General features: G+C 43.5%; 1 protein-coding gene across 15 annotated transcripts in view; it reads right to left on the reverse strand.

Moving 5' to 3' along the window:
• Nucleotides 1-498: 498 nt before the first annotated feature.
• The window catches only part of HIVEP1 (HIVEP zinc finger 1), a 114,019-nt gene continuing 89,440 nt past the window's right edge, over nucleotides 499-25,077 (reverse strand). For 12 of the 15 annotated variants that reach the window (XM_084850319.1, XM_084850325.1, XM_084850318.1 and 9 more), the window contains 5 exons: nucleotides 24,657-24,784; nucleotides 21,138-21,313; nucleotides 18,997-19,098; nucleotides 5,843-6,360; nucleotides 500-4,726 (listed from right to left, as the gene is read on the reverse strand). In XM_084850319.1, the coding sequence (XP_084706445.1) occupies nucleotides 3,539-4,726; nucleotides 5,843-6,360; nucleotides 18,997-19,098; nucleotides 21,138-21,313; nucleotides 24,657-24,784 (2,112 nt within the window). In that variant the 3' untranslated portion in view covers nucleotides 500-3,538. Of the gene's footprint in view, nucleotides 4,727-5,842; nucleotides 6,361-18,996; nucleotides 19,099-21,137; nucleotides 21,314-24,656; nucleotides 24,785-25,077 lie in introns of all 15 variants that reach the window. The other 3 variants (XM_084850328.1, XM_084850329.1, XM_084850330.1) reach the window with 1 other exon arrangement.

Raw genomic sequence — 25,077 nt, forward strand, 5'->3', positions numbered from 1 at the left:
TGAAAAGGAAGCGGAACTTTCCAATCTCATCCTTGTGGCTGTGCTGAGGGAGGAGAGAATAGCGCACAGGAGGCCTGAGACTCATCCACGTAATGCTAAAAAATGAATTTTGAATTTTCTAACATATGGCACAAATAACCTTGCAGCTATTAAAACTAAATCTAATGATCATTACAGGATTCAGGAGGGATAGCAATGGTTCCAGTGGGAATTGTATATCTAAACTTCCTTGTACAACCTTGACTACCATTTTTCAAAACCCACTAGCCACTACATCAGGGCTGCAGAACTTCTTCCGGTGTGAGGGCCAGATTCCATTACAGAGAAGCTCTCAGGGACCGCATTCTAGTGGTGGGTGGGGCAAAAGGGGCGGGGCCAACCCCCCAAATACTAGCATATTTCTTAAAGCTCTTACTGCGAGTAGCTAAGCCTTAGAAAAACCATTTCAATCTTTTAAAATTTGGGGGGGGGGAGCACAAATGCCAGGAACTCATCAAATTATTGGTGGTTGGGGAAAGGGGGATGTGGCCCTTTGCAGACCCCCAGAGGGGTGGATTTGGCTCCTGGGCTGGATGTTCTGCACCCTTGTACTTCATATATAGCACGTCAGCCTTAACATGACGACAAAACCAGCATCTTCCTGTGATGCTGGTGATTTCACATAAACTAATGTTACTTAACAGCTTGGTGATGGTGGTGATAAATCAGACAAACAAGCCTTAACAATTTACCTTCTTGGGTAAAGCAAATGTTGTATTACAAAATAAAGCTAAGCATGCCTGGCTAATAAACTCATCTGAAGGCCATGTTTTCCTTCCGAGTGAAGGTTAGGAATGTAGTGTCTCCTCGTTTTTGATTTTCAGAAGTATCTTGCTGTGAGTTAGAACAGGGGTGAGCAACTTGTGACCCTCCAATGTTTTGGCCTACAACTCCCATGATCCCTCACCATTGGCTATACTGGTTAGGTCTGATGGGAATTGTAGGCCAAAGCATCTGGGGGGCCACAGGTTGCCCACCCCTGGGTTAGAATATTTGTACACCCAACTGAACCAGTCATCTACCACTCCTTGCTATCCAAACTTCATTTCATGCTGTTAATTGTAGGCTTCACTCAAGGGTTGGGATGTTCCTCTCTCCAGGGTTATTTTCCTACACCCCCACCCACTCCAGGTCTCCACCCCACTGCCAAGCGGCCCTGCATCAGTGCTACAAGATCAGTGGCAAGCAATTCAAATGCCTTTGTACAGCCCCTTGCATGAGATGTATAGGTCTATTCAACACTACCTTGGAGGCAGACTACTCATGGGGCAGAATCCAACGGGGCACTTATGCCTCTGATTCCCTTATGCCCTGCCAATTCCTGTCGGCAAGCGGGACTCACTGCTTGTAGAAGGAAGATTTAGTGCTTTCAGGGCAACCAGAAATGACCGAAAATGCTAGTTTCTGGAACAGGAAGGTTGGGGGAGCTTGTATAAGGGAGCTCTGCCAACCTGCCCCAATCAAGAAATGAGTGTTTCTACTCATTTCAGGGCTTCCTCTAACAGCCAAATCACTGTTGCACAAGCAGTCGGTCCAACTCATGCAACGGAATCAGTGGGACCCACCGCTTGCGCAACAGAATCAGTTGGGTGCAAGAGAATCTGTGGAGGCGTTAAGTGCCCTGTTGGATTCTGCCTTTGCAATGCATGGGTAACCTACTTTCCCCCTTGACTCCTGTTGACACCAGTCTAGTCTTAAGTTGTGGACTGGGCTTTGAGTTTTCAGCTAGAAAAAAGTTAACTGCTTATAAATTCAATATCACTTTAATAAAATACTCCTTTTATAGCATTTCCATATTGTTGCTTTTTCTCTAGTCAAATTTATTCTGCTATACAAAATCCAGAATTTACAGCATTGAACAATGCTTGCACAACTCTCATGGCTTGTGTATGCAGTTGACCCATATCTTGTAGCCTTAACTGTGGTGCATTTTTGCCAAAAAGTATTTTTTTTTAACTGCATGAAATTGGAACTTTATTTTCCCAGGATATGGAGCTGTGATTACACCTTCTAAGGTAAGCAGAGATGAGGCAGGGCCGGCATATTTCAGTGGATCTACTCTGCCTCTCCTAGTCTGGGATATCATACCCAGTAGCAAGAGTATAGTCCTTAAATACTGATCTATCCTACCTCCCATCTCTACCAACTTACTAGTGCTCTGTAGTGTATAGTACGCCAAGGCCTTTTCCCCAGCCTGCATATCTGCTATGTGGTGATTCAACACTGTCTGGTCATTCTAGGACAAAAGTGGGTGGGAGACACACGTGTTCCCTAACGAATGAAATAAAATCAATTTAAAAGGAAAAGATATTCTTCTAGTCTACATCATTCCCCCGATGTGAAATGCTCTTTGGAAGCTACATTGTGAGCATGGGATAACTAGCAAGTGAAAACACAGCTCCTGCAACATGGCTTTCATTTACTCTTATAGACCAATCTTTTTTTTTTTTAAATGGGGACACAAACATTATTCTTTTCTTTCTTAAGCATATTATAATGCAATAAAACATTGCATGTTTTTTCTGTCATTGTCACAAATGTAAAAGGTGCTTTCTTGTGACAGGCAGGCTTCAATAAAAATAGTTTTAATTTTACTTAAAATAAGAAAGAACAGATAGCGTCTATAAAGTAAATTAAGAGACTTGTGTCCCTTACAAGAAAATGATAGTTTGTTCCTTGTGAGTATTTCTAAAAAGTCTTCTATTGAAGGAAGGGGGGGAAATCCTATTACTATAAGTCTTCTTTACACCACCATTGGCAGACAATCGGTTTTCTAAAGCTTCTTAAGAAACAAATTGGGATTGGGTGGTGGTGGTGGTGGTGGAGGAGACAACTAAAGGGGAAGCTATTATTTCCTGTTGGCTCACTTTACATAAAGAAGGCACAACCTGAGTACTGGTAAAGTCAGTAAACAAAAATTTTACTGAAATAATTCAATAACACAGATACGGGATTTCATTTTTAAGTGTAAAGCTAATGTCATACACAAGAAAGATGGACAGACCCTTTCCCCCAAGACTAATATGGATACAATAAATATGGAGTTGTACATAATCTGTACACACAAACTTCGCCCCACAGCCATAAAAATTTACATTTAACAGTGCAACATATAATTTAATCATTTATTTCATTTAACGCAAGATTTTTTAAATTTCGTTTTACTTACGAAACACAAGTAACTACTTGGTTTTAATATACATATAATATATAATTTTGACAATCTGTACAGTTTTCTAAACATAAAACTCCCCCCCAAAAGGCACAATTGTCTATACAACATGTACAAAAAATGGCCGGAGCTGACAAGAAACAACAATTATTGGTCAAGAATTCATGATTGCACAAGGATTAGTAATGAGTTTGTGTCAGAAAAAAATGTGCTTTAAGTAAAAGGAAGGTTCACAAAGAAACCTGGTAAGTGATACTTAAAAAAATACACACACACACAAAACAAAACACACACACGCACACACAACCCAACGTAAAACCAAAAACCCTAGGTTGCTATTATAAGTCTGTCCTCATCGTCACTGCTACCGTCACTAAACTCCACAGTATTCTGCCTCTCGGGCAACTCTTTTTGCCTGTGTATGTGCCTATCTAAAGAGACAGTCCGATGTCCAGGGGAATTGGATAAAACGTCAGAATTCACCTTCATGGGAGGCTCTGATGCACAAGCCTGTTCGACTTGAACAGAACTGATATTGCACTTTGGTTTCGTATGACTCTCGGAGTCAGGCTTTTCAGTGTCCAGCTTACCCGGTCTATCATGCCGTCGGTACTCGCTTGAAGGAGCAGGTTCCGACAGGTTTTCAATGCTGTACCGCTGGCCAGCAAGTGCCACCTGAGGAGACAGACCACTGGTGATCTGAGTGGGATCACCATCAGCCAAACTCACAGAACCCTGATCTGGGCGAGTTTCGCAGGCCTTGTTACTGGAAGCTGCTGTTTCTGGAGCGCCCTGCCCATCTACAGTCACAGGGCTGGCTGAGGGGATTAATGTCGGCAGTGCTATGTTCAATATTTGCAGGCCTGGAATGTGCGTCTGAGGGCTGGAATTGCTCTGAGGGGAAGGGTTTGCAGTCAACACTTGCAGCCCTACGGCATTTAGAGTTAAGCCTGAAGAGTGGATCTGCGGAGTGATGTTGGTGTTGGTCAGGCCTAAGATGTTCACCGTCTCCACGTTGAGAGATGGAAGAGGCTGCAAGGTTGGTGCACTCAGGCTCTGGATGCCTGGAACATTAATCTGGCCTATGGGGATACAAGGAACAACACTGTTCACTTCAGCGACACCAAGGTGATTTGCAGCGCCAGAGACGGCACAGGCAGGATCGCCAAGAGCACCTGTAGTCCTGTGGATCACGCTAACAGCAGGAATAGTGAGTTGTACTGGCCGAGCCTGAATGGGTAGAAAAGTAGAGTACGTGGCCAAGCCAGCAGGTACCACATGGATGCCCCCCACTGGAATCATCCCGTAAGGAGTCTTGGTTTGTTGCTGCGAGTGCAAAGGGAGGTGGCTAAAGAGGTGAGTCTGGGGAGGGGCCAATTTCATGGTCTGTGGCTGATGCTCCTCTTGCTTCTGTTCTTGGATCTCGGGGAAAGGTGAGGCCCCTGAAGGAACAGCTCTTGTGGTCTGGGTACTCCGGTCTATGGGAGGAGAGGGAAGTCTTGTAGAAGTTGTGCTCTAGCATAAGAAAGGAAAAGACAAAAAGCAGCAATAAGGTGGCCAGTTCAACATTCTCTTAAGTTATGTTTCTTAAAATGTGTGAGAAGCCTACCAAAGCAGCACTTGCTAGAAGAGCACTTCCCTCCCAGGCCTGTAGGCTTTCCCTTTTTTCTTTTTCTTTTTAACTGAGTCCTGCGTTTTAGTTTTACTGTGGCACTTCTGCTTTGAACATTTAAGGTGCAATCCTATGCATGCTTAGACAGAAAAAAACGCCTACAACTCCCAGCATGGCTGACTGGGGCATGCTGGGAGTTGTTGGCCTTTTTCTCCTGTCTAAGCATGCATAGCATTGTGCCCTTAGAAGCATTCCATGACCAGCTCAGAATGCTCCTTCTACTGGGTGGAAAAAGAGCCACCGGTTCAACTTCTGACCTTTAGTTTTGTTTCAAATTAAACCCGAGAAGCCAAAAATACCCTCTCTGTTTCTGCACCCCCAACATAGTTCAAGAGCCTCTTCAGTAATGGAGGTTGTTAGTATCTTACCTTCTTGTAGAAAAAGTTACAACCAATCAACCAATATGTGCTATTTCAGTACACCTGATCTCCAGAGAGTCACATAGATCATGTGTAGTAGTGTTAACAATATTTCCATATGGTATAAATTTCTATACTCTTATGGTACTTTCCATTGCCAGCAGTGACAAATGTTTGTCAGAGACTCTTTTCCACCAATTACTGGCAATGGGGAAGCCCTGTTTGTATGCATGGGACAGCCTGGCTGGATTGTGGCCTCTGTATGTTAGTGTATATATACAAGTAACATACACACACACACACTCCTACAAAAAATTACATGCCAATCACATAAATGTATTTATTTGAAAAATAAATCCCATTAACTTCACTGTGTCAATGGCCCATGGTTAATGCAATGAAGAAATCTAATCTAATCTAATCATTACATTTTAGTGTGACTCATTTTCAAGTACTGAAAGTTTCACTAAAATCCTTTGAGGTCAGTGTGCTTAGGAATCACAGCCAGGGACACCTAAGCACCATTTTGCCAAGAACACACTAAGCATTATTTGCCTCCCAGCAATGAATCCTGAAGAAAAAGAAGACGTATCTGTTCACCTTGGAAGTTACTGTAGTAGTAATAGTAGGAGCAGAACCTTGCAATACTTCTTCTGTATCTGGGTAGTCCACATACATCTGATGGCATGGAGACCTGGGAACAGTCTCAGAGGAGACGGGAGGCTCTATGGTTGTTGCTCTGTCTTGCAAGTTTCCTTCATTTACTTCTCTGGGTATAACTGCTACTGGTGGCCCTGAGCTTCTGCAGTCTGACTGCAGCGTACTAAGTACTGTCATCTTTGTCAGAAGTGCTTTCGGCAGGCCATCCATAGAGTCTGTATGAACCCCAGCAAAACAATCTGCAATTTTGATTTCTTCGTCGGCACTTGAGATCTCCTGAGAAATGTTTCTAGAAGGGTGATGTTGCGGACTGGCTGAAACGGACGGAGTGGCAGATAAAACTGACTCGGCTTGGCTGTCGTCGTCGTCATCTTCATTGTCATTCTCATCATCATCCGGCCCATCGGAATCTTCTGCATCAAATCCAGACCGATCGCAACCCAGCCGCTGCTTTTCACCTATGAGAGAGAGCAAAAGTAAATGCATATCTAACTACATTGCAATTCAGAGAGGATTCTTTATTATAACTCTGTTGTTGCAATTAAAAAGAGAGGGAGCAGTAATTTTTCATTTCACAGTACACAGGGACCACAAGGGATCCCGCTGCATCACACTTCACTTTCCCTTCAGAATCTTTACTTCATGCAGGTGCTTGCTCAGGGACTGAACATTATAGTGCTTCCAAACAAACTCCCCACCCCACACACACATGTGGAAAGCTAGCATGTACAAAAGAAGCGCGTTAGCCTAGCCTTCTTTGTGACATGGCAGCTACGTGTAGGTAGTGTTCGGTTTTGGTTTTTTAACATGGGGAGAGCATTCAAACATGGAACATTCTCCTTCCAACCAAGTTCGAAATGGTACATTCCTTGAATGACTGCGACACACGCTATTTCTAGAGGTGTTTATCAACCAATAATTTATAGGTTCACCAAGATTCTAGTAATGTCATACGGAGAAACAGGGATACACAGATGATTAGCCTTTTAATGATACATGGGCAAAATGTACTGGTAATAAATCAAAATAGTTACTACAAAAGGTTTAGGAACTTTTCGTCCTTAAGGTTTGAAGCACTTTACTGCTCTACCTCGGAGTGGATTTCCTTGTTTCCGCTTACAGACTTTGCCACGTCATTCTGTAGAAGCTCACCTATTATCGAACCCCGCTGCTGCTTCTCCTCTTCCCATCTTGTGCATTTTAGCATACTACCTCCTGGGTCTGAAGAGCTTTCCTCTCTAGTAGTCAAGCTGCTTTTCTCCCATGCTCCTCAAGATTCACTTCTTTAATGTTTTTTTCTGAACCACTGTAGGCTCCGTCTAATACCCCTGATTCTTCTTTCCCCTCCCCCACTACTAATTGTTGATCTCTGACCTCTTCTCCAGTCCTGTCCATCTGACTTAAGGCTGTAAGGTAAAGTTGACCTTTGTGATGTTACGGTCTGAAAATTGCTAACATCAAGCGATTTTTTCTTGGCCACCGTTCTGCAAACAGAAGCATTCCCCTTTGCAATGCAGCTGGGCTAGTGGTTTATAAAACATGCAGTGGCGAACTAAATGTGGATCACAATTGCCGAGATCAGGTATGAACTCTCTGGTCAGGGGGTTTCTAGAATGGCTAACAATCATACAATTTAAAACAACAATCATATTAACACATAAAATAGAGCATAGGCAACAGTTGCTAATACTAAATCCACTTAAAAACCTCATGCTAGTAAGATAAAGCAAATATCAACACATCTAGAAGACCTGGGCAAATTAAAAGGTCTTCACCTAGCACCTAAAAGTTACCAAAGTTGGTGCCAAGTGAGGATCTCTGGGTAGAAAATTCCCAGGATGGGGCCACACCACCAACAAGACCCTGTCTCAGTTTGCTACCTGCCTTCCCTAGGACATTAATGGGACTCAAAGAAATGGCACACAATAATACCCTAAACTGTATACCAATGTTGATCCAGAGCATTTTGTTATAAGGCAGCATATAAAAAAATAAATAAATGTTAATTCAGTCCCTATTTTTTTTTTAAACAGCTGACACTGTGCCCAGGACATTTTAAGATTATTAAGGATCTTCCTATTGCCAACTTTACTTTTCATTGAAACACCAACTGGAACTTTTTTAAGGGCTTCCCATGCCCATTTGCTACAACATACACAACATCATGGTAAAACCATGTTGTGTGATTTGATTGATTGATTGATTGATTAAATTTATTAATCGCCTGTCTGGCTGGTCACCCAGCCATTCTGGGCGATGTACAAAGCATATAATAAAACAGTTTAAAACAATAAAATTCTACAATAAAAACATTTTCTAAAATACCCTAACCCACCCCAAATGCCTGCCTGAATTACCACGTTTTTAATGCAAAGTGGAAGCTCATTGAAGAGGGGGCATGGCGGAGTTCCCTAGGGAGGGAGTTCCACAGAGTGGGGGCCACCACAGAAAAGGCCCTCTCCCTCGTCCCCACCAGTCTAGCTGTCCTGGCTGATGGGACAGAGAGAAGGCCATCCGAGGCTGATCTTGTTAAGCGGCCTGTCTGGTGTTGCTGGAGGCGCTCCTTAAGATAGGCTGGGCCAGAACCATATAGGGTTTTAAAGGTCAAAACCAACACCTTGAATTTGGCCCGGAAAACAACTGGTAACCAGTGCAACTCCTTCAGCACTGGAGTGATGTGATCTCGCCAGCAGCTGCCTTTAATCAGGCGAGCCGCCACATTCTGTACCAGCTGCAGCTTCCGAACCGTCTTCAAGGGTAACCCCATGTAGAGCGCATTACAGTTGTCTAAATGAGAGGAGGCCAGGGCATGTACTACCGATGGGAGCAGATGGTTGAGAAGGACGGGGTGCTGCCGCCGTATCAGATGGAGTTGATACAGCGCTGTCCGGCTCACAGCTGACACCTGAGCCTCCATGGACAGCTGAGAGTCCAAAATGACCCCCAGGCTGCGGACCTGGTCTTTCAAGGGTAGCTGTACCCCATTCAACACCAGGTCAACATCCCCCAACCTCCTCTTGTCTCCCACCAAAAGTACCTCAGTCTTGTCAGGGTTCAGCTTCAGCTTTTTCCTCCCCATCCAGCCACTCACCGTCTCCAGACATTTGGACAGTGATTCTACAGCCAACCTTGGTGAAGATTTGAACGAGAGGTAGAGCTGCGTGTCATCCGCATATTGGAGCATCCTTAGAATGCTCCAGTGGTTCCGGAGCCACTAGACCAACCATGCTCCGGACCACTTGGAACAGCCTCCCGGGACAGCACTCTGCAGACGTGATAGAGGCTGCATAATATTCCTTTTTTGCTGCCTTCACCGCCACATGATAGGCTGAAGATACAGCTCTAGCCCGTGTCTGATCGTCTTTGGAGTGAGACTTCCGCCACCGGTGCTCTAGCCATCTCACCTCCTGTTTCAGAGCTCGTAACTGCGGACTGAACCATGGTGCAGTCCGAGCCCTGTTCAGGGGGAGAGGGCGTTTCGGAGCCACCTGATCTAATGCCCCAGTGATTGCGGCATTCCAGCCACCCACCAGGGTCTCGACCGAGTGGCCGTTGGCATGCTCCAGAGAATCCCCAAGAGCGTTCAGGAATCCATTCGGATCCATAAGATGCCTGGGGCGGACCATTTTAATGGGTCCTCCACCCCAGCGGAGGGGTTGTGAAACCGAGAAGTCTAACGTCACCAGATAATGATCTGACCATGACAAGGGGGTGGTGGATGTACCCCCGACTTCCAGATCATTCCCTGCTTCTCCAGAAACAAACACAAGGTTCTACTGCATGACCGGCTACGTGGGTGGGCCCAGTTAGAATATGGTGCAGCTCCCAGGAAGCCATGGTCTGTATGAGGTCCCGAGGTGCTCCTGTGAGGATGGCCTCTGAATGTACGTTGAAGTCCCCCAACACCAATAAGTTAGGGGACTGCACACGCACATCAGAGACCACCTCAAGCACCTCGGCCAGGGAGTCAGTTGTGCAGCGGGGGAGATGGTACACGAGCAGAATCCCCAGACTGCCCTTCAGGCCCAACCTCCAGTACATTCACTCAGCAACCTTGGTCTCCTGGAGAGGGGGTCTGGTGGAGACCAAGGACTCTCGGTAGATAACAGCCACTCTCCCTCCCCGATCCCCAGCCCTCAGCTGCTGTGCATACTAAAATCCAGCTGGACACATGGCAACCAGAGTTGGAGCAGCGGCCTCAGCCAGCCAGATCTCCGTAATACATGCCAGGTCTGCATCCTCATCCAGGATCATGTCGTGGATGAGGGATGTTTTCTGGGTAACAGACCTGGCATTGCAGAGCAGCAAATGAAGGCCCGAAGATGGAGTCACGCCTCCCCCAGCCATCCTTTGGCTCTGGACACGCCCGGAACAGTGGACAGGTATTACACATCTCCCCCTTGTTCCCTTTACCTGGCATGGCCTGCCCCTAGCGCTCCGCCAGCGCCTGCCGCCAGCCTCAGTATGATAACACTGTTAATGATAACACTCCTAGCAATCTTGGTGATAGGGGGTTCCATGGCTCCCTGTCTGGTGGCTGCTGGTGATTATGCAGGCTCCTTTCATCAGAAAGCCCCCAAAACAGAAGTACCAATAGCTTTCTGGAGCTGCAATATAAATTCCTTACTTAACTCAGGATCATATTAAAATGTATGATTGGGGATTGGCTCCATGTAAAGCAGTCAGATTGGATATCTGTGAACCGCCCAGTGAGCTCTGGCTATTGGGCAGTATAGAAATGAAACGAAATGAAACAAATAATTAAATAAATTTTAAGATATAGGAATGTGATTTCTACCGAATGGTAGCAGTTTCAGCCATGTTTATTATGATGGAATTAACGCCCCCCCCCCCTTTTGGAGGGGTCAGAAAGAGAGTATGCCCCAACAAATCAGTCAGATTGGACAGTCTGGAATTATATGCACTATTCTCCAACAGATGCTGCTTGTTTCATCCATGTAACTTATGAAATAATTGTTGGCCCCAAAAGGGGTTTTCAGGAGCTGCCACCCCCTAAACGACCCAGCAGCTATGACTATGACTGGCAGTTTTGGAGGTGCCACAACTTTTGTAAGAACTTCAGATTGTCAAACCTTTTGTGCCTTATGACATTAAGTCTTTTGACACAGGCTCTTTTACTACATATATCACAATAAACATGCTGTCTTGGGGCAAACACGTAGCAATGGTAAGATTTGAATGTTCTAGGAAAATTTATTTATAGCAATTACACGATCAAGTTGGGGGAAAGATGTACAGATTCTACACAACTGAGAAACTGCTATTTATTGCGCTCAAAACTAAACTGTGAATGATTTGAAATGACCTTTACATATATTGCTAAGTATTTGCATCAGTTGTTGAGAAACAGTTGATTCTGAAAATAAGGTAATCCTCTAAATGCACCAGTATTGGGGCAGCAATAAGATGTGAAGCTCTCATCTTCCTACAGGTATTTCCACTAATGTCTATAATAAGCTGTTAATAATGGTGCTGGAAGAATTCTAAGCCTTTTCTTCCTTTCTCGCTGCCAAAATATCCCTCGGAGCAGAACTAAAAGCACTCGAACACCATCAACAAAACATTAACTGCTTCTGCTAGAGTTGGTAGAAAGTGACAAATGTGTTTGTGTTCAAGAAATGGGAAACAATTGGATAAAGCAACTGGTATTTCAGTATAGTATAAATGTTTTTCAACTATTCTCATGGAGTTTGATGAGGTTTGTTCTACCAAGTTCTTTATAAAGCTCTTCATATACACCAAGTAATTGTGCCATGCTATTGTGGAAACAAAACCTTTACGATGCATTTATCTTCATTTTATATAGTCATTCAAATCTAAAATTGCTTATGGAATATTGAACAGAAAAAGAAGTAAGGAAATTTGCAACTACAAGGACTATTTCAGTCTGTTTTGGTAAAAAAAATGTAGCCACCATATTAAAGGGATTTAGAACAGGACATTTCCTTCAAAAAACATTTGAAGGAAAAAGATAAAAAGGACTGGACAATGGAATTGTAGAAATTAACAATCCCACATAGACACCATGGGTAAAATCCAACATAATTCCTACTTAGAGTAGACCCATTAGAAAAAATGGGACTTAAGTCATGACTAATTTAAGTCCCATTCACTTTAATGGGTCTACTCTAAATAGGACTTGTGTTGGATTTTACCCCATATACCCAGCCAAATACAACATCGTTGATGGTATTCTCCCTGCCTCCCTCTTTATTAAAGGTAAAGGTGTCCCCAACCAGTCATGTCCAACTCTAGGGTGTGGTGCTCATCCCCGTTTCTAAGCCGAAGAGCCAGCGCTGTCCAAAGACGCTTCCGTGGTCATGTGGCCGGCATGACTAAACACCGAGGTGCACGGAATGCTGTTACCTTTCCCGCCGATGCGGTACCAATTTATCTACTTGCAATTTCTTGCTTTTGAACTGCTAGGTTGGCAGGAGCTGGGACTGAAGACAGGAGCTCACTCCGTCACACGGCACTCGGGTCTCGAACTGCTGTCCCGCCGACCTTCCGGTCTGCAGTTCAGCGTCTTAAGCACTAAGCCACCGCGGCCCCCTCTCTTTATTAGGCATATGTATATTATTTAGAGCAGGCTTCCCTAACTTGGCGTTGTCCAGATGTGTTGGACTGCAACTCCCATAATTCCCAGCCAGCATGGCCAATGGCTGCAGTCCAACACATCCGGGGCACCAGGCTGGGGAAGGCTGATTTAGAGCGATCATGAACTTATGGGTAAGAATGCGGGCATTTTATTTTTATTTATGTACAGGATACCAAAATGTACTTATAGGTGGTAATGATGATACACATCCACAACAGCAAGTCAGGGAAATTAATTGGGGTAACAACAAGATTACTACCTTGCCACCACTAATAGTATTTCTTATGGGACTTAATACTAGAGGTGGTGTAACACCAATTTTAACTGAATACACTTGCTTTCAGAGCCAACTGACTAGATCAGAAATAAAATGGAAATAAATTTAGTCTTTATTGCATCACAGCCTAATACTGACATCTACTGGGAAAGCTCAGCCTAGAAGAATGTAAAAGCCCCAGAGACAAAAAACAAACAAACACGCTTTCATGTTTGCCCTGAAATAACAGGGCTTGCTAGCTGTCAAACTCCTTTTCATAAAAGGAGTTTCATGAGCTGTTCAACTGCCTCCTTACTCAAGCTGCCTCTGTGAAGTCCAGCACTGAACAGCCCAACCCCCGCCCCAACCCCCATCCCCTGATTGGGAGCAGCAGCTGGCAAATGCAGATCTTCCCATATAACCACCTTGGTGGGGGGCTGCAGCATGCACCGCATCACAGACTACTGCCAAAGTTACAAATATTTAGGGTGAAATACAGCTAGTATTGGTGTTCGTGAGTATATTTGTGTAAAACAACGTCCTTGAAAAATAGTCAGAGTTATAAGATTATTTCAGGATCAGAACAGCTGATTTAAGAGTACATTTTCATCAAAATGTACTCTTGGTCAGAATTTCTTTTAAAAAACAAGCAATAGCCAAAATCCGTTTTGCCTCTTTTTGCCGGTAGCTCTCTCTCAGACTGTGCACCCATTGGCAGGTCTCATAAGGTGAACTCCTGTCTCACATCCCAAAGCTTGCCTTCCCAAATACCCCTATGTGCCAAAGACAGATATCTCGCATCTTGCCAGCCAAAATGCCCTTATTGTTCAAGTCCTCTTCTCCATTGGCCACGGGTCACCACCAGTTGTTCCCACACCCTTTCCCTTGGCCAAACTGCTGAAAAGCTGCAAATTCCCCATGTTCCTCATGCCTTGTCACTTATGCTAGAGAAGCTAATGTTGAGGAATGATGCAGCAACAGCTCTTGAAATGGCAAGCCCTTACCAAGGCCATTGCTTCTTAGTCCTAAAAACAAATCCATGAGGGTAGAATCCTATTCATGTCTAGACAGAAAAAAAAATCTCACAACTCCCAGCATTCCCCAGCCAGCCATGCCGGCTGGGGAATGCTGGGAGTTGTAGGACTTTTCTCTGTCTAAACATGCATGTTGGGAGTTGTAGGACTTTCTCTGTCTAAACATGCACTGTGCCCTTAATCTGTAAAAGTGCTGTGCACCTATGTGAAAAAGGCTGCTGCACCTTATGATTAACAGCTCTGGGCTAAACTAGCCTTCCCCAACCTGATGTCCTCCAGATATATTGGACTACAACTTCCATCACCCCCAGCCATGCATGTTGGCTGGGAATGGTGGAAGGTGCAGTCCAGCACAGCTGAAGGGCACCAATTTGCTGCTCTGAACAGTTATTAGGAAATATGCTTCACTGGTGAGTGGCCTGAAGCGATGCTGCTAAATGTACTTCTCTGTAAATAAGTTCCTTCGAAATCAACAGGATTTTCTGTGAAATAAACGTACTCAGGATTGGGCCATTGGTTAGCTAATTAAGAGGAATGTGCAATGAAAACCTGGGCCACACTGAGAAAAATGATATCCCCAAGCTGTACTGCGTCACACTGAACGCTTCACCTGATCTGACAGCTTAGTTCAGAAGCCAGCATTCCAAACATAGTAGTCCTGTGTTTGGGGTGGGAGTGGCATTCTTTGGATCAGGAGGTGACAGATGCAAGGGTGATTTGGAACATAAAAGGTGAAACTAAGTGGTATTTACTAATACCCAAATGATGGCAAATCCATAAACAAAGAACAGTGCCACAATCCACCCAACCCAAGCTCTGCAGAAACAAATGGAGGCTGTGCAGTAGCAGTGTTGAAGCTCCACAAATTATTACTTCGCTCTTCCCATGAATGCACAGCGCTCTCGGCTTGCCCCCTCCCACAAATTTCCCTCCCAGACTGACACTCAAGCACTGTGTAACCCATCAGGTTTAGAATTAAAGTTATTACACTGCTTTAAGATGTATGAAAATCAGACAACAGACTTCTGAATGCACTGGAGAGGAGTCAATATGGCTGCTTCAATTTCTATCCGGGCAGTAACTGCAGCATTTTCCTGCCCACTGTTATGTTGATAGTGGATTAGGACTAGGAAAAGAATCAGTATGTTTTAATGGAGCAATACTATTAACAAATTCAACATCTATGACATTGAAGGATTGCAGGAATTCTCAAAGCTTCCAGAACAATTGTATTCAGTAAAGATTCTGGCTGCAGTCCAGTGAACTGCATGTGCAGCACCATCAGACTGCTGGCTGTGAACAAAGAACTAAGAGCGCAAAACGCCATTCGACGGCTCACAATGGGAAAGCTCTAGCTATGGCTGAGACTCCCTCTTGCCAGATCATGACCGTTGTGTTCAGCTATGCTACGTCTAGCAGCTTTGTCAGACTAAATTAAACAGAAAGCTAACAGCCTGCTCAAAACATGCTACATTTTAGCTCATTAAACTGAACAGATTTAAAATAATAATAAGAGATTGCTGGACATACTTAGGGTATCTCCAATATCTGAGAGAGCAAACATGAGAGGTTAGCCTGTATTTTTTTTTCCTTTACATCTACATAAACTAGAGGTCGCCTTAGATGTTATACAAATGGCTGTTTGGATCCCATTAAGAATCTCTGGGTTCTGTTGTTTCCAAAGTAAAGTTTGTTCAGCTATTTTAAACCTCAGGTATCACAGCAACAGTGCAGCCAAGGAGGAACAACTGCCTACCTCTGACACCTTGGGAGACAGCAGTGTGCACATACTTGAATCATTTCCCCAAAGATCTCACACCATGGGCCAAAACAGACATACTTTAAATCCGTATCTAGCAGCTACATCTTTTTTTTTTTAATCTAGAGCAGGTGCAGGGACTCCAATATGGATCTTTAAAAAAAACCCTTACCTGTCTCCCCTGCATGCTATGGTCCCCATCCAGATTGGGGCCTCTGTGCCTACTCTGTAAAAATGGCAGGAAAAAGACATAACTGCTAGATACAGATTTAAAGTAATGTTTTGGTGCTAAGTCCCCAATCTGTTTTCTGAACTTGGGTGAGCTTAAAGAGCAGACTGAGTCAATACTGCAAAAATCCAACTGGCCTAGCAAAGGCTTTAAAATATTTGGGATGTATTATTTTATGATCCTTCATTACTTTGTATTCATATTGGGAATTGGAAACACACACACACCTATATATTGAGCAGTGAGAATGACATGATATTAGTGCTGATCTTGGGAATAGGAGCGTCTAACATGGGGTATCTGTTCTTGCACTGCCCAATACAGCTCTGCACCCTCTCTTTTCTTTCTTCTGCACCCCCCCCCCCCAGTTGCCTGGTTCTGCTATTGCTGCTGCTTTATTTGTGTTGGACATCATGAATGAAGGACCCATAAATTAAGAGTGCTGTTGTCAAGTAACAAAACATTACTGTTCCCAGTTCTTTCTATCAATAAAGTATAATTCAATCTGCACTGTAAAAAGGTAAGAAAAGAAAAGAAAAAAGAAAAAGCTGAGTGTGCTATGGACTCATACCAACTGAGATAACCAAGTCACTTCTCTCACATCTTTAAGAATTGAATTCAGGTTGATTCATTTACTCTGTTATTGGCTGCCAAGTTGGAGAAAGTACATTAATCTTTTACCCTTTCTGCCTCTTTCAATAAAATTCACCACTTTGTCTTTCCAACCCCTTCACAATCCAATAAACTATTTAACATAAATCAGAAAAATACTTTAAAAAGTAAGAAAAAATGGCACCCTAGAGCAAAAGTTAACAAAATAAATACATCACGCTGGCTATCTCTTAAATCACTATTGGGCTAAAATGTAAGTCTAATTTTATCATATTTTATTTATTAAAGTTCTGCATCATCCTTGTGTCTTTGTTCCAAATACTTCAATGTCCAAAATGCCTTTATGTGATGTTAGGATCAACAGGAAATGTAGTTCTGGGCACCTTTCATTACTGTCATGGGTGTTTTGGTGTTCACATCCCACTATTATGACAAGAAAAATATGGTTTATGTGAATTTTTATGGACTGGAAATTCGCTCCTCAAATACAGACGCAAATTGGCCATGGCCCTACAGATACTAACGAATGTGCTTATCAAGGAACAATGGGTTGGATCAAGAGTTACGTGTGCATAATGGGGCTAGCAAAAGTGGACGTCCCCACTCCTTCTTCCCCACGGCTACACAGAGAGTAATGGGATCTGGGGTGGGGGGACTGTGGCACAGAGGTGATCCCTGAAAGTCGGGTGATGCACCTTCCGGAAGCAAAGCTTCCACTTGGGGGAGATGTCTCTGCTTGAATTTTGGGGCCCTCTTCCTTCATTCCCCTGTGCCCCAGCCCACCCCATGCAGCAGGATCTCCTCTATGCAGCATTTTCAGGGGACTACCATGGGGAAGGGAAGTCTGCTTTTGCGAGCTTCATGATGCATGCATAGCTCTGGATCCAACCCCTAATCCTAACCTTACAGTAGTAACCCGTTATAGTAGGATGACTTTAATTATATATAGCAAAACGCTGAGTGTCATTTCTTTCTGACATCTGCTTCTTTCATTTAAAAAGTTTGAAACAAAATCAGAAAATGTTCATTAATGTTTTTCTATGAGTAGGAAATTTGACAATGCGTATTTCGCAGATGGGAGCTGTGTAGCTTATCTGACTACCAAAATAAATGCTATGCAGCATACAGTGAAAAACAGGCAATTTAATCAATTATGTTCCCATCTTACATACTTTATCTGTCTCTGGCATTGATGATGGCTACAAGTAAGCGTACACATAAATCCCATTGAAATAACTGGAAATCTGAAGCGCCTGGTCTACACATGAAACAGCATGAAGTGGCAGAGTGGTACAACTTCAGACTGCAGCTGGAGAATGCAAGCTTTGAACACTTCCCCCACCAAGGAGGAAAAAAATCTAGCATCTCAGAGGGCATGTTTTTGGCTAGCCTTCTCCTTGCTATGTTAGTTCTCTACTGGTAGGAAGGGTTTTTTGTTTTTTATATAAGGGAGGATCCAAAATTGATACTCCCACCCCACCGACCACCTGCAACCTGAAGCAGTACAGCCCACTGCATTCTATCACTTTATTCCCATGTCATTCTGCTGCATGTCCAGACCAAGCCTGCTTCTCTGGTAGATTGTGGACAACAGGTAAATGATTTGCAGATTTGGCTTACTTATTCCTTTAGGCATCTTAGATGAATGTAATCAGACCTACTAGCTATAAGGGCTGGGGCCCAACATAATGGGAAAATTGAAGCACACTCTCTCTAGTATGGTGCCCCATGGCCAACAATATGCCCACGGACGCCTCTCTTCGTGACCACCAGGCTCCATACCTCTAGTGATATTAATTTTATTTCCTAAGTTTTTTTAAAATTTAAACTTTTTTTAACTGGGGCCTACAAAGCAAAGTGCTGTCCTCCAGTGTCATCTTTATTTGGGTTCAAAAGAGTGGTTTTGTGTTTTGGAGCTCAGACCCAACCTTTGCCTTGTACTTAGGTTCTCGGGCAAGTTACTTTTCTTTTAGTCTCACTAGTCTGGCTTCTGGGAAATGAGTGCTCTGTGACTGGCCACACACCCCATAGCAGCCATTTTAAGAATGAGCAAGCCCCCCCCCCCCATGGCAGCCATTTTATGAGACTGCCCATGACACTCTCTCAAAATTCAAAATGTACCCACCGGCCAGTAAATGGGGGTCCCTGCTTATATGGTCTGTTTAGATGGAAATTCCATACCCCCTCTTGGAATCTCTATGAGTGGTGAGATCAGGGTGAATCTTGCACTTGTGTGTTCCTCTATCCCATGCCCCTCACTGGGTGAAGAATATAATGCCTAAAGTAAGAGAGACTGAACATGGGATCTCCCCTATCTTATGATTTGTGTATGGATCTCATATTCAAATGAACATACTACCTCCTGGTTTAGATGCTATGAACTATGCACGTAAGGGGAAGTGAGGACAGCATGATCACAATTCCCTTTTCCAGTCTTATCGCACACAGCAATTTAGTGAATTAATGAGATTGTATCTGAACAGGCCTGCTCCATGAAAGGTTTGAGCAAACGATGGGAAATATTTAGGATAGAAAAATAGAGATAAAAGAAGTACAAAACAAAACAGCATTTTGAAAAGACTTACCGTATTCTTCTACATCCTGATCATCTATTAATCCCACTGAGACTCCTAGATCCATGCATTTCTTGCTATGCGCCTTGGACTTCATATGTTTTGTCAAGTTTCCTTGAGAAAACAAACGAAAAATACACTGCTGTATGATTAAACATACATGTGTAGCAGCACAGGACCATAACAGTAAGCATGTCAGTCACCACAGGCAATTATAAGCAGGACTTAATTTTGTGCCTGAGCAGTTAAGATGCCCATTCTCCAACATACTGCTTTTTAATTAACACATAGTAGGATGGTAGGGGATGGTTATGGAAAGAACTGATGTACTAGGGGCTCCTTGATTCTGTTATGGAAACAAACAGCTGCTCGAAAAGACTTTATGTATTTGATATCTTGTCTGGTGGCTTAACATTTAAGTTATTAAAGTATTGTCCAGGAAGTCAATAAATGACTTTTGTTCCCAAGGGTTCCAACATCCTTTTTGTTACAGACATAAGCAAAGTGACGTTGCATGACCTGGATTTAGTTAACAAGCTAGTAAAGAAAAACAGCCAAAGCTGCTTCATTTTTTAAATTTGCTACCTCACACAATCCATTTTTTAGGTATTTCATCACCTATGAAATAGTTTCATTGGATTGTTCTGAGTCTCAAAACCAACAGTATCATAGATACAAGAATAAATCTTATAGTCATATATAATGTATATTCATCTATAGCAAAATAAAATGTATATATTAGATTTATGTTGTGTTTATGTTGAAAGAAGCAATCAATGCGTAAATATTACTGTTGCTGTGAGGAAAACATAATTAGGCTGAGGTGTTGATATAAATGACACCTCCGCTAACTTTTATACAAAGTTATATAATTTTAATGTCTTTTTAATATTAGGGCTTGTGATCGAACATATACACTCTAGCCTGCTATTAACTTCAGTACTTGTTAAATCTGCTCACATATTAATCAACAAACAATTCCTGAACAGAGAGAGAGAGAGAGAATATTCTAATATAATTCTTCCAGTATGCAACGTGTAATACAACCTTCCTGTCATTTTTCTTACAACCAAGTTAGTAAAGTAGCTTCCTATTAGAATAAAAACTTAGAAACAGAAGCTACTTAATGGTTTGCCCAAGACTGCCAAAACAAACACATGACAAATCTGAGATTTGATCCAGACCTAGCCTACCTGCAAAGGAAGAATATACAAAAACTCCTTCGTATGGTATGCCTGCCTGACAGCTTCTTATACCACCAACTGTAAATACAATGCATCTTTTAAAAAGGCAGGTCTCTTTTCTGCTTGGACACACCTTTGTCTTGTCCCTACAAATGGCCATGCAAACTGCATAGCCTCTGCTGGCATCATAGCTGTCTGGGTGTTTGAACAAGGAGCCATTATGGGCTCAAGCACTGGGAGATGGGTCGATGGAATTCACCCCCATCTCTGAGTAGGAATAACACTGTATACAACCCAACATATGCCCCACCCCGATCTCTCTTCTTTTTAGAAGGGTTTCTGACTACAGATTCTTCTCCTGCTGTTGTTTATGGAACTTTCCATTTTCATTGCTTAACTGATTTCTTTCTCTCTCTCTCTCTCTCTCTCTCTCTCTCCCTCCCCCCCCCTCTCTCTCTCACACACACACACACACACACACACAGTTATGTCATACACTGCTGTGAAAACATTTTTGAAATGTGGTATAGATCCCATTCACCCTGCAATAAATACATGAAAATTCATGCAATGTGACATTTTACATTTCACTCCTCTTTACATTTTACATTTAAAGCTAGGAAACCATGAAATGATCAGTAGTTGGGGGGAAAGGGGGTGGAGGCAGGGGTGGAGCCAGGCCCGGGGCTGTCCGGGCAACCCCAGAGGGCCAGACTGAGAGTCCAGGAGGGCTGGATTTGACCCCTTGGCATGATGTTCTGTACCCATTTTAAAATTATCTAGCTGGCAGGTAAGCAGGCTATTAGGTGAATAGATAATGATCATTATTAGTCATTCTCATAGAGGCACATTACCAATTCATTTCTGTTTCCCATAGCTTTACATCTTCTTTCCAACATGCTTATCAGAAAAGCAGCTGCTAACAGGTTGGGGAAAACAAAAGCAATGAATCATGACCAGCTCACTTACCTTTAGTCTTGAAGGAAAAATTGCAATAGGTGCAGTGATAAGGACGGACATCTGTGTGCGTGCGAATATGTTTCTTCAACATACTAGGCTTTTTACAGCGTATTCCGCACTCTTCACATATATATTTTCCCCTTCCTCTCCCACGAACATAGACATATTCTTCATTTGACTTGTACCTAATTTAAACAAAACACAGCAAAACAATCTATTGTGAACAACAGAATTCCTGAAATAGATGTTATGCTAGATCTTCAAGCAGCAGTTGAAAACGGACATCAGTACAGATTGTTAATTCATATGTTAGTTTTCAGTTATTTTACACAATGCTAAATTAACACATCGGCACATCTTATAAGACCTGTACTTTAAAACTGTGTAACATACTCGCCAGAGATTGTTCTAAGACTGAGGTATCTTAGGGCTGGGTCAGATGTACTGTTAGATGGATGTTAACTAGGACTATGGGAACAGGAGCTGACAGCAGGATTGCATGCTACTGTAACACACACCCCCCCGCGTGCGCGCACACACACACACACGCACACACACCAAGCCCCTTTTCATGTACATTTTCCCACCCTTCTTTATCATAGCCAGGCATGACATGTCTGACCAATGTTAGCCATGGTTAAAAAACCTGAGGGTGCTCTGAAACCACCTTTTGGAACTACAAAACAGTAATCAAGATAATATTACATTTATTTATTTATATTTATTATTTATTATTAAATTTATTAATCGCCCATCTGGCTGGTCACCCAGCCACTCTGGGCGATGTACAACATACAATAAAACAGTTTAAAACAATAAAATTCTACAATAAAAACATTTTCTAAAATACCCTAACCCACCCCAAATGCCTGCCTGAACAACCACATTTTTAATGCACAACGGAAGCTCATTAAAGAGGGGGCATGATGGAGTTCCCTAGGGAGGGAGTTCCACAGAGTGGGGGCCACCACAGAAAAGGCCCTCTCCCTCGTCCCCACCAGTCCAGCTGTCCTGGCTGATGGGACAGAGAGAAGGCCATCCGAGGCTGATCTTGTTAAGCGGCCTGTCTGGTGCTGCTGGAGGCGCTCCTTAAGATAGGCTGGGCCGGAACCATATAGGGTTTTAAAGGTCAAAACCAACACCTTGAATTTGGCCTGGAAAACAACTGGTAACCAGTGCAACTCCCTCAGCACTGGAGTGATGTGATCTCGCCGGCGGCTGCCTTTAATCAGGCGAGCCGCCGCATTCTGTACCAGCTGCAGCTTCCGAACCATCTTCAAGGGTAACCCCACGTAGAGTGCATTACAGTAGTCTAAACGAGAGGAGACCAGGGCATGTACTACCGATGGGAGCAGATGGTCGGGAAGGAAGGGGCGCAGCCGCCGTATCAGATGGAGTTGATACAGCGCTGTCCGGCTCACAGCTGACACCTGAGCCTCCATGGACAGCTGGGAGTCCAAAATGACCCCCAGGCTGCGGACCTGGTCTTTCAAGGGTAGCCGTACCCCATTCAACACCAGGTCAACATCCCCTAGCCTCCTCTTGTCTCCCACCAAAAGTACCTCGGTCTTGTCAGGGTTCAGCTTCAGCTTATTCCTCCCATCCAGCCACTCACCGTCTCCAGACATTTGGACAGGGATTCTACAGCCAATCTTGGTGAAGATTTGAATGAGAGGCAGAGCTGCGTGTCATCCGCATATTGATGACACTGCACCCCAAACCTCCTGATGATAGCCCCCAGCGGCTTCACATAGATGTTAAATAGCATCGGGGAGAGGATGGAACCCTGTGGCACCCCACAAGTAAGTGTCCACGGGTCCGAAACCTCCTCTCCCAGTGCTACCCTCTGGTACCTGCCGGAGAGGAAGGACCGGAACCACCGCAATACGGTGTCTCCAATGCCCAACCCCTCCAGACGGTCCAGGAGGATACCGTGGTCAATGGTATCAAAAGCCGCTGAGAGGTCGAGGAGAACAAGGAAGGAGCATTCAACCCTATCCAGAGCCCTATTACATCTGCAGTAGACCTCACAGGGAATTCACAGACAAAAAGAGAACCATGAAACATTCTTCAATAAGGTTTTTTAAATGTAGGTACATCTCTTTTCCCTACAGGTATCCCTTTTCTCTAAAGCAGGCATGTGGAACCTCTTTCAGCTGAGAAACCACCAAACAATTGGTGGTCATTGGAAAGGGAGTAGAGCCAGAGGAAGCGGATGTGGCCTCTGGGGATCCCAGGAGGGCTTGATTTGGCCTGTGGGCCTGAGTGTCACATTCCTCCGTCCTCTTCCTTCACAATCAGCACACTCCAGGAAACAAAGCTTTAGGCTAGCACTACTTTATTGGTTAATGACTAACTTCTTTAAAAATGCAAATTCTAGGAAACTCTCAGACTGCAATGAATCAGCAAATCCACACATCTAAGAATATCAATGGAGGAGACGAAGTGGAAGTTAGGAAAGTTGCCAGCAGTCTGGGCAAGAACTTCATGGCCAAACTAGCTTTGTAGGGATGCCCTTCCCTTAGGGTGGCTCCCTCCTACGTTGGCTATCAAGAGTGGCCAACCTGGCAGAGTGTCTCAGCCCTGCTCCTAACTTTTCCTGCTTAGCTCTGCGACGGACTCTTGAGTCCCTCAAGTCACATCACCCTTTCACAATTGCTCAAATATCCATGGAAGCAGGATTAGGGCTCTGTTTAGTGTGGCATACAGGTAATGCTCAGACTATAGATGACCAGTTATCCATGTGGTTTGAGCCACAAGTTAAGTTTCTATCATGCAATAAATAAAGGATGTAGAACCTCTGGCCTGGGGTGAAATATGGACCACCTGAGGGCCAAATCCAGCACTCAGGGGTTCCCAATGGCCATGCCCCATCCCCATTGCCTTTACTGCTGCACTGGTTTGGTTAGTTAGTTAGTTAGTTAATTAATTACACTTCTATACTACCCAATAGCCTAAGCTATTGGTTTTGTGGTTTCCCAACTTTTGCACAGTTTTCCCCCCATTCTAAAAGATTGAATTCCTTAAGTTAAAATATGCGGGTATTTTTGGGCCTGCCTCTTTTGCCCTGCTCACCACTAGAATACGACCCCTGAGAGCTTCTCCTAAATAGAATAATTTGATATCATATCATAAATATTTATAGGAAGACGGTTGTTTGGAGTTAAGGCTTCTGGAACTTTGGACGTTTCACCTTGAGTTCAGTTGGAAGAATTAAGTGTTAAATACCAGGACTGAAAATAGCTAGAAGGATAAGAGATTTGAGATCACAGGTACTGAGCTATGCAGGAGGGGCAAAAAGTCTGTTGGCACGTAATTTGGACCATCAGGGTGCTGGATGTGCCAAATAATTTTGGCTCTTTGAATGTGCAACTATTGATGGGCTTTCAATCTAATTACGTTTCTCACATTTCACACTAACTCCTTTGTAGATCTGCTTTAAAAGGTGGAGGGTGGAGGGAATAAACAGGCTTTGATACAAAGCAATCAATAAAATATTATAGTATGTTTAGAAAAAAAAATACTTACCCTCCATCAAATATTTTAACCCTTCTTGGCTCACTTTTGGCCGAGTTCTCATTATCTTGATCAGTGCTTATTTCAGAGTTTTCTTTATTGCTGAATTCCCTTGCTGCCTTTTGTTTAACTAATGCCCGCTGAAAGAAATGTAAATTCTTAATTTTCTTATTAGAAACACATATGTATTTATCTACCAGTCTACTATTCCTAGAGAATATCTGGCAATGTAAGTGTCAAAGCCTACAGTTTACACGCATAATTACTTGTGCGTAGGGCAACACTACGCTTCGTTTGTGCAGCACATGTTGTACCAGATTCAAAATGCAAGCATGCCAATACAGTTGCTCACACAATCAAGCTGCTGCCTCTTTTATTTCACAGAATCATAGGGTTGGAAGGGGCCTATAAGACCACCGCGTCCAACCCCCTG

Source organism: Heloderma suspectum, chromosome 4, assembly GCF_057233095.1.
Source record: "Heloderma suspectum isolate Gila_16-S chromosome 4, 16-S_ref, whole genome shotgun sequence".
In the NCBI taxonomy this organism is placed as follows: domain Eukaryota; kingdom Metazoa; phylum Chordata; class Lepidosauria; order Squamata; family Helodermatidae; genus Heloderma; species Heloderma suspectum.